This window comes from Adiantum capillus-veneris, chromosome 26, assembly GCF_014529385.1.
Source record: "Adiantum capillus-veneris isolate H3 chromosome 26, ASM1452938v2, whole genome shotgun sequence".
NCBI lineage: Eukaryota > Viridiplantae > Streptophyta > Polypodiopsida > Polypodiales > Pteridaceae > Adiantum > Adiantum capillus-veneris.
Genome location: NC_140956.1, coordinates 131,729,413 through 131,739,892, shown reverse-complemented (window position 1 = coordinate 131,739,892; position 10,480 = coordinate 131,729,413). Strand labels below are relative to the sequence as shown.

The 10,480-nt window shown below is 43.5% G+C and overlaps 1 protein-coding gene across 1 annotated transcript; it reads left to right on the top strand.

Moving 5' to 3' along the window:
• Positions 1-8,440: 8,440 nt before the first annotated feature.
• Positions 8,441-9,847, top strand: LOC147424223 (calmodulin-like). The gene is made up of 4 exons (XM_086501130.1): positions 8,441-8,721; positions 8,901-9,058; positions 9,348-9,428; positions 9,516-9,847. Exons 1-4 carry the CDS (start codon positions 8,646-8,648, stop codon positions 9,648-9,650), a joined length of 450 nt encoding a protein of 149 aa, XP_086357256.1. The 5' UTR covers positions 8,441-8,645; the 3' UTR covers positions 9,651-9,847.
• Positions 9,848-10,480: the final 633 nt, after the last annotated feature.

The window sequence follows — 10,480 nt, the reverse complement described above, 5'->3', positions numbered from 1 at the left end:
TTACATCCCAACGAGATTGTTCTGTTGTAGGCAAAACAACTCTAATAGCAGCAATCCTTGCAGCAAGACCTACAACATCCTCAACATCGCCTGCATCCGTAGAACTAGGATGTACATCAATGCCTTGCACAATATTCCAGATGCCCTTTGACACAAGAATGTGTTGCATCATATAAGCCCACATAGGGTAATTATCCCCATCCAACTTGTCCTCAGCAGCAAACATCTTGAAGACATCTCTGTTGTTGTCAGCCATGGTAAATGTTGCACCTGATGTGAAAACTGCCCGAAAATAGGAGAAATGGAGCAGGAACAATACATGCTATATAGCACAAACCATAGAAGACTGTAAGGCACCTGTTATGCAAAAAATGGCATTGACAAAAATTTTGCACAAAATGACGAAATAGCCTGTGCAGTACTGCCTGTAGAGAAATGGAGGTCGAAATGAGCCCGAATCAAAAATCTGAGTAGACTGAGCTCTTTGAGTTCACCCAAAAATTTTGTCGACCTACGAACGCTTGCCAAACCTCACTGTAATCGGAGAAAGTGAGCAGGCGTGTGCTGGAGCAGCTGGCGACTAATCCCGAGAGGATGCAACTTGCTCTGATACCAATTGTTAGAATTAGGATTGCAGAGAAACGCACACAGCTTGGAGAAGACGAAGGAAGCTCAAGACACACAATAGAGAGTGTATTACTTAGTGTGCAATGGAAAGATAGATAGCCCTAGAGTGATGGGTGTATATACAATGCAACGGGAAGAACCTCCTAAAGAGGGAAAAAATGCCCCGGCGGTCCTAGTGTGTTCACACACATCACTACCACATGTATATGGTAACATTGCCCACCTCATTTGTTTGTCGGAGAGCTTGGTTTGCGTCATGAAGTACTTAAGACTTTGGTGATCGTCCTTAGAATGAAAGGAGTCCCCAATAAATAGTGCTTCCATGAGTCTAAGGCATGTAGAACTGCGAGGAGTTCCTTTTCATATATATCTAGAGCTTGCTCAATAGGGTCGAGCCTTCAACTTTCATAGGCTATGGCGTGCCCTTCTTGGAGCAAAACAACTCCAAGGCAATCACCACAAGCATCACATTGGGCCTCAAATGGCTTTGAGAGATCCGGCAGTGTACGCACACATTGAGAGATAAGTTTTTCTTTAAGCTTTTCGAAAGCATTGTTCTCCTTGGTAGACCATTATACCTAACATTTTTCTTTGTTAGGTGATGTAATGGTCCTGCAATTTGTGAGAACTTTTCTATAAAGCGTCTATAGTATGCACACATACCTATAAAGCTTCTTAGTTCATGAAGATTCCTTGGTTTAGGCCATCCTTTTATTACCTCTAACTTTGATGGATCCATTCGGATGCCATCTTGAGAGATAATGCGACCTAAATACTGAATCTATTGTAAGAAAAACTCACTTTTCTTTCGCATTAACATAAAGTTTATTCTCTCTTAAGACTTGAAATATTACCTTGAGGTGTTTCTTGTGTTCGTCTAATGAATTAGAGTAGCTAGATGATGATATCATCAAAGAACACTCCAGTAAAGGTCGGTGAGGCCTAAATAGCTTCTCCATCAAGCGATTGAATGTGGCTGGTGCATCGATCAAGCCAAAAGGCATGATAATGTATTCGTAAAGACCAAACGTAGTGCAAAATGTGGTCTTTACAATATCTTGATCAACTATCCTTATTTGATGGTAGCCACTTTTTAGGTCAATCCTACTGAAGTAGGTCGATCCTTGTAGCTTATCAAATAGGTCTTCTACCCGTGGAACAGGAAACCTATTCTTGATAGTGATCCTATTTAGTGCTCTATAGTCGACACACATACAATATGTGCCATCTTTGTTTTGCACTAATAACACGGGTGAGCAAAATGGAGATGAGCTAGGCCTAACCATGCCCTTTTCAACTAACTCATGCACTTGCCACATAATCTCCTCTTGTTGAGCTTGAGAAACTCTATAAGGAGGTTTATTAGGCAGTGAACTTCCTGGAAGAAGTTCAATTGCATGGTCATCATTGCCTCGTTTAGGAGGTAGTTCACAAGGGATGTCGTCAATAAAGACATCTTGAAACCCCTTGAGAAAATTGGATAACTCTAATTCCTTGTGGTTGCTTATATTTTCTTTTGCTAAAGCATTAGGTTCATTTTGAGAATCTTTAACAAAAATCATGTACACGGAAATAGAGCTCTTTATTGACTTATTGAAAGCTTGCATATGTACAATGGGTATGGTGTTTACCCATCTCTTTGGCATCTATGTACCTATCGTTTTCCTTGAACCTAAAGTAGACTCTCCTTTCAGGGAATTCAACATTGGCAGCCATGCGATCAAACCATGGTGCCCCTAGGATTACATCCTCATGCTTGAGAGGAGAGATAAATAAGTCCTCTTTGTCTACATAGATTTGGACATGGAGGCTCAATTTTCCGATTAAGGGAGTGACTGAAGCTTCTTGCCCCTTGAAAGCACCATCTGCAGGTAGGACATCTCCCATCTCATAGGCTTGGATACCTAGCTTGGTGGCCAACTCTATGGATATAAAATTGTGAGTAGAACCAGGGTCAAAGAGAATAAAAGCATCATGTTCTCTTACCTTTCCTAAGCATCGCATATAGGAGATCCTTTGTGGTGATCTTCCTCTTTTTGGATTTTGACCAAGGTAGCTCTAGGAGGCTCATGGCGGGTGTTCTTTTGGGGGGACAAGTGCGGTACACATACCCGTGCTCGCCACACTTGAAACAACGGTTATCCTTGCAATAACTCTCAAGCTCTTCAGGATAGAGTTTGTTTTTGCCTTTGTAAACTCCCTTCTCCTTAGCTTTGTTGTTATTGGAATTGCCCTTAGGAGACTTTTGGACATTGTCCTTCCCCTTAGGTTCATTGGAACCCTTGTTTTCCGTGGGCTTAGGATTTCTCTTAGCCCCTGTTTGGCAATTGATTCAAGAAGCCACCATAGTATGTTGTATAATCGCCGATATGGTGTGTGGCCTTTGGGAGTTGACATACTCCGCCATTTCTTCAGTTAAGCCCGCACAAAATTGTTTCTTTTTCTCTCCATCCATCTTTTTGAAGTTAGTGGCTTTGAGATGTAAATCTTAAAACTTGTCTACATATTTGTGAATGGATTCATAGGAAGAGAGCTTCAAGATTTGCCATCCGGTGAGTACTTTGTCTTTGGCATCGGTGGCCAAAAATTGCTTCATGATGGAAGCTCTTAAAGCTTTCCATGTTCGTGGAGCTTCACCGTTGCCTGTAGGCTAGACCACCATTGCCTAGTGGACTTTTAAAAGTGCATGGCTACATTGCGTAGTTTAGAGGACTCCGTGAAGCCCTCATCTCCACACGCCGCATCGAATTGTTGGATAAAGGCCAAGACTTTGTCCTCAACACCAAAGGTTCCATCATAGGTAAGGAAAGAGATGCTCTTCCCTCCCTCTTTGAACTTCTTGAGCTTGGACGACCTCTTCCATGCGGCATAGGATTTCCTATGGCCTCTTCTTTTTGATGATTCAAAAGCTGCACCATCGCTTTCTTCAGAGGATTAAGAATTTGAGGAAGATGGAGAAGAGGGTGACCTCTTTCTCGCCTTTTTCTTGCCTTGGTTCTCTTTGTCCGCACCATCACTTTCATCATAACAGGAAGAGGATGAAGAAGAGGGTGACCTCTTTCTCGCCTTTTTCTTCTCTTGCATTTTGTCATCCCTCTTTGAATTATGGTGGGGAGAAGTGTGCGATGGTCTTATCCATTTAGGAGGTGATGGAGAGCGTTGAGCCTGCCGTCTTCGTGGAGACATCTCCGCCGAGGTGGCAGGAGACTCGCTTCTTTCTTGTTCCTTCGGTGGGGGCTCTTGAGTTGTCCTTTGAGAAGGAGATGTGTCATCCAGAAGCAAATTTTTGAGCCCTTCGTATGGATCCTCTTCTTCTTCCCAAATCGGAGAGAGGCCTCTTTTGGGAGTCTTGCAAGGAGGCTTCCAAGGTACTCTCTCGTCATGGTGGGAAGTTTGGAGAATCCCATGAGCACGAAGCTGCCGTTGCACTTCAATTTGAAGGGATGGATTGCCCATGGCTTGTTGAAGCCTAGAAACAAGGTATTTACCAAGCATAGGGGCATCATTAGTAGCCTGCTCATTAGCAAAATCAAAGCTATCAACATTAATTTCACTGTTTGTACTGTTGTCAGCCATTCTAACAACTTTTAGGTGTAAACTTTTTTTAGGTTTACTTTGGCACTTCAAGCCCTAGTTGCTACTCCTCTTTACCCCTTTAGAAAAGCAATCAAGCTATTGTACCCGTGGCTCGAATACCATTAATTGCAAGGAATAAAAGAGAGGATTGTTCAACACCAAAACAGCATCCGCTCCTATCAAGCTTCTAATATCTCAAGAGTGGTTAAGAAGTAGGCAAGCCCCGTAGGACTCCACTTTTAAGACCATAGCTCTCGATGGTGATGCCCCGTTATCTACACGAAGGCAGGTGCACTGCAAGGCTGAAAAATCCCTATTCTACCTACTCAATTGCAAGTAATAATACCAACCATTTATAGCTAGCTTGAGGACCTACCTTCTTGAGCACGAAAAGAGAAACCTTGTGCTCTGATACCAATGTAGCACTTAATGGCCTAGTAACTTGTGTGTAGCGGAAAATAGCATGAACATAGTGAGCATTTCATTAGAATAGATTGCTAATGAGCATAACAAGAGTGCTTGGGTGGAGAGAGCAACAAAAAGCATAACTCCTAGTTAGATAGCATGAACAATACTTGAAAAGAGAGAGGAATTAAGCTATTGACAACAGTTGAGGACCCGATTCACTGGAGCCGGTCCCCCCTTCAAAAGGCTTTGTATTATAGGTTTCCTTCCATCAAGAGAGACATTTTACAATACAATTCTTTGTGTTCCTTCAATAACTAGCTAGTGCAATGAAGATGGAAGCTTCAAGCACTAAGCAAAACACTTATAAAACACAACATCAATTCCCTCACGGTCTCAGACCCAAGACCTCACACACCTTCGAAGATGGTGAGAGCTAGCTGGGTATGAGAGTAGATTGAGAGGAAGGAGTAGTCTTACGAGAAAGATGTACATCTCCTCACATAATCACTCATATTAGCATAGCATAGCTTAGTAATTAGCATGGTAGAGGAGATGGGCATGCAATGAAATGGGAATGAAACTTGGCTCTTGGTTGGATTTGCATCACAAAGCCAAGAGTTGTTGGTCTAGGCCTCCCTTCTCACAAGCTTGGAGTAGGTGATAATCTTTCCATTAAAGCTTGAGAAGGAGAGAGAGAGAGAGTCTTCTTTCTTCACACATCAGATTGTGTGTGAGTGTGTGTGATAATGACTTGACAAACTCAGCCCCCCCTCTCTCTCTCTTGGTCGACCCCTCTTCCATTTTACTCATGCCAGCACCCCATTGGCCCATGCCAGGCTTAGCCAATGGAAATTGAGAGGCATAAGTGATAGCCTTCTGACATGTGTCCCCCTTTCCCCTTTTGTGAGAGCTTTAGGTAATTAATTAATGAAACTAAACTCTCATTGGACTCCTTTGTCTCCTGGCCAATAAGAATTACGCAAGCCATAAGGAGACTGTCCAATAGTCTTCTAGAAATCTTAATTCTTATTGGTTCTTTTATTAAGTGTTTTTAAATTAATTAAACTACATTTACTCTAGCCTAATTCTCATTGGTCCACCTCCATGGCCATCCAATAGGATTTGAGTGCACCTTGTGGGTATTTGGGCTAGGGAGCTGACATGTGTCCCTTATTCCTATTGTGTAAAGGAAGCTTGCGAGTGTGTGTGTGTGTGTGTGTGTGTTTCTCTCTCATCCCCTACTTCCAGGGATCACCCCCTCCTATGTAGGAACCTTTGAAGACTTTTTGTACACACACAAAGCATCCAATTTAACTAAGCTTTGACTATTGGACACAACCTTGGAATTTTGGAACCTTAGCATTTTGGAAGTCTTAATGGGCTGAAACTTAGGGTCTTTAAAGCCCATTGTTGCACACTGCTCTTTTGCAGATGGCCTCCCCTTTGGATCCCTATTTTCCCTCCTTTGGATCCCTACTTTGGCCGGTCTGCCAGCTTAACCAATATTCTAGATTTTTCTCCCCTGGCACTTCCCCATATTAAATTATCATTTTAACATGAGAAAATCATTTAGGAGAATTAGATATTACTTATTATGACATATGTGGATGAGATTGATAGAGGTGCACAATTGGCAGGGACATGGATTCTTTGGAGGGGATGCAACGTCACTTAGATGCTTTGCATAGGTTTGCCCATGAAAGTGGTTTGTCTGTCAACCTTGGTATAACCAAGGTTATGGTGTTTAATACCACTCCACAATGGATAAGGAGGTCAGCACCCTCATTCACATACGGTTAGGATATAGTGAAGTATACATATGCTTACACTTACCTTGGTGTGGTCTTTAGTGGACCAACATTTTCATTGAGGAGAGCAACAAAGACTAGACTGACCAGAGCCTATGCAACATTGGGTAGATTGGAGAGGATGTGTTCACATGTTCAGTTTCAGGAGACTCGGATGAAGCTATCTGGCACTTTGACACTTTGGTGGATTTCGCATTGCTCTATGGAATTGAGATATGGGGACCTTCATTGAACCATCATGGGAGGTTGGGTCACGCACTGATAGGGACATGAAGAAGCCTCTTGTCTCTATGATCTCGGGCTTATTAGAGCCAAGGCTTCAGTACCATGTGACATTATCCGAGTAGAGCTAGTTGCCTCCCTACTAGTGATTGAGGCGCTCACTAGATCAGTCTCCTTTATACATCGCATGTGGGACCTTTCCAGAGGCATGTTTTCTCGCCTAGCACTTGAGTCCTCTCGACAATTAGCCATGCAGGGAGAAACATCATGCTGGTATGGGGAGATGACATCATGGTTTCAAGCACGTGGGTTCAACATGGACAAATTGCCCCCCTTCCATGGATGCACCCTCTCTGACTATTACACATGCTGAGATGATCAGGCTCATCTGCCAGGACCTGATTCAGCTAGACACTAGGAGGACATGGATACAGCCGGCACAGGAGCTGTGCATGAAGATGGCTTTCTATAGAGAGCATCTTCTCCAGCTTACGAAGGACGGATTTGTGATGAGACCCAGATACATGGAAGCCCACTTGTCTCATGGGATACGATGTGCTATTGGCCAGATGTGCACATCTTCACACTAGCTTCGGATCGAGACTGGGAGATATAGCGGAGTACCAACAGAGGCCAAGACATGCCCCCTGCATCACATGGAGCCTGAGATAGAGTTGCATTACACATGCCACTGCCAAGTCTACTATGAGATATGAGGCCGCTTCCACTGCCTGCTTAGAGAGGGCTTTGGACCACTCTCTAGAGTCATGGGGTACGAGGACCGGAGATGCTTGGGATTGTTTTTGCTTGAAAAACGCAGACACAGAGAGAGCTTGATGAGAGGAAAGGCTAGCCAGTCTCAGAGACGGATCACAGACTGCTTTAGAGCAGACACTAAACATCCGGAGGAGCTACTACCACAATAGAGCCCACATTCTCCTCACACCAAAGGCACGTTGATCGACTAAGCAACCGAGCTAGGGAGACTGCGGAGGACTACACAACATCAACGAAGGTTGCATCAGAGGATTCAGATCACTTTGGCCCGACATGCACGACGATCTATTAGACATGGAGAAGATTGATGAGATCCGCTAGACCGATGCTAGATCTCCTGTGATTTAGCTCTTTTTGATGATACACCCTCATTTTGTTGTCTTAGCGCACCATTCATTTCACCCCCTACCTCCTACTCATATCCTACACAAGCCTAGCTAGTTGCTTAGCTCACATCTAGTAGCTTAGGATTCTATATTATTTTTAATTTGTTACTCATACTTCGTATCAAATCCACCACATTGTAACTTTCTCGTCTCATAGGTCACTTTGGCCTTTTGAAGACGTTAATATAACATCTCTCTCTCTCTCTCTCTCTCTCTCTCTCTCTGGCGGTGGGTGGTGGCTCTCGCAGGATTTTCAGCCACGAGTAGAGAGCTCTTTCTCTCTGTTTCTCTCCCGCACTCGTCGACAGGAGCACAAGGAAGCGAAGGATCACTTGATGGTGTGTGTGTGTGTGTGTGGTGGGCAGCTTGCACAGCCCACATGAATGTGCTACAAAATACTCTCTCTCTCTCTCTCTCTCTCTCTCTCTCTCTCTTTGTGTTTGTGACGGGCTTCAACGCAAGACAGTGCATCATCAGAGCTCTCTCTATCTCGTGAGCATGCAGCTCTATCTGGCGGCAAGGGGACATGCAAGCCTCTTTTAGGTTTGGAGAGGACTCGGGCGGCCAAGAGGACATGCAGGCCTCGCGACTTGGATTTTTATTTTTTATTTTGGTTTTTGGAGGAGCGGGCGGGGGGCATTTCAATGAAGTAGTTTCTACAGCTTTTTGCAAACAATGCAAGCCCCTGGAGTCAAGTCAAGCACCCCCACCTTCATAAGCGCGAAGGAAGAGGCAGTCCTCATCACGACTCGCCATCCTTCATCATCCGTCTTCTTACGGCTCCCCATTCTTTCTTTCGTCTGCTTTTGCACCCTCTTCTGTGCGTGCCTTCTCTGGCACGATGGCTGAACAACTGAGCGGAGAGCAGATCTCGGAGTTCAAGGAAGCTTTCAGTCTCTTTGACAAAGATGGCGATGGTAAGCTTCTGCGTCTTCCTTTCCCCTTCTCCTCCTGCATTTTGTCTAGATTTGTAAGTTCGCTCAAGCAGTTGCAAAAGTCTTCTTTTGCTGGTTTTATATAACTTTATGTGGAATCCAAGCCATCCTTCTGCGCCACAAGAGAGGTGAAATGAGAGATGATCTGTTGTGATCAACAGGCAATATCACCACCAGAGAGCTTGGTACTGTGATGCGTTCACTCGGACAAAACCCGACAGAAGCAGAGCTACAGGAGATGATCAATGAAGTGGATGCGGATGGCAATGGAACGATTGATTTTCCCGAGTTCTTGAATCTGATGGCTCGCAAGATGAAGGTATTCTTTTGCATCTTGCACATCTGCTGTTTGCTTACTCAAAGCATAGAATGATCTAGAGACAGTTTTGTATTACATGGTAGCAACAATTGCCGTCCTGTCTGACTGGGGTGTCACCTGGAGATTTTAACATGCTTTTTGTAATGATAAGTGTGTGCGTGTGTGCCAAGGGGCTGTTGGGAACTAACCTTCTATTGGAAATGCAGTTTTAATGCCTTCATCTTTAGTTTTGTTTCATATTGGTAGATTCAACAGGGGATAGCTAATCATGTCTGTTGAACATGACCAGGATACCGACTCTGAGGAGGAGTTGAAAGAAGCATTCAAGGTTTTTGATAAGGACCAGAATGGGTTTATTTCTGCTGCAGAGGTAAAGTTCCTCCTATTGATGTTTGATCAATTCTGAGAGAGAGAGAGAGAGAGAGAGAGAGAGAGAGAGAGAGATCCTATCGTGCAGCTTCGCCATGTGATGACAAACCTGGGAGAGAAGTTGACAGATGAAGAGGTCGACGAAATGATTCGAGAGGCAGATGTTGATGGTGATGGACAGGTGAATTACGACGAATTTGTGAGGATGATGCTCTCAAAGTAGTGCTCTTGACAGGTGTAACGCTAAATTCAAACCTCAGTGTTGCTTTGGAGTGGCACCATTCTTCTGGTTGTTATAATCCACCATCATACAGAGTAGCGGTGGTTTAATTGTTTGTACACTTATGATATGAAATTTATTCATTGTTGCGAGATTTTATTCCTTTTTAATATTCAAGTGGAATGTGCGGCTTTGAGTAATTTTGTTTGCACTCAAATTGCATTGTGATGGTGTTTGGGTGAATCACGGCTTTACGAGATGAAATCATTTGCATTCGCAGCAGAGCTGTAATGGATGGGTTCTCGAGCAGCGCTTGTTGCAAGAGAAAATTTGCATGGTGCATTCATGGACGTTTAAGGTGAGTTTGGCGGTTCTTAATTGATTTCGTCAGCATCTATCCTTGCTGCCATTGTTGAAAGTATACCTAAGGTTCAAGTATTTACATGCAATGTAGTAACTACAAGAAAGAGAGGATTGCTTTACAAGTGAACCTATAAAAAGAAATGCAAATATGGATGCAGGACGGTGAAAGACCACCTTAATATAAGGTTTGGCTTGAGTTGTCATATGCTATCAGCCCATTGTTTTGTTTTATCTCTTTTGACTTTAGCATTGAGTTTCTCTCGTCATAAAAGACCAAATTTTAGCTCATTATTTGATTCAATGTCTCCCTTACCTAAGCCCCCTTATCTAGACCCCAAGAGTACTTTCTTGTCTCACAGATGATTGATTCAAAGAGTTTGTAAGAGTTGTTTTCTAGTGCTATCCAATGCACGATAACATTAGGTGTATCACTAAATATTAGACGACATGTATGCGCCAATATGGGAAAA

Coding starts and splice junctions, on each gene's coding strand:
- LOC147424223 (XM_086501130.1), top strand. CDS start 8,646: ATGGCTGAACAACTGAGCGGAGAGCAGATCTCGGAGTTCAAGGAAGCT. Junction 8,722..8,900: donor CTTTGACAAAGATGGCGATG/GTAAGCTTCTGC, acceptor TGTGATCAACAG/GCAATATCACCACCAGAGAG. Junction 9,059..9,347: donor TGATGGCTCGCAAGATGAAG/GTATTCTTTTGC, acceptor GAACATGACCAG/GATACCGACTCTGAGGAGGA.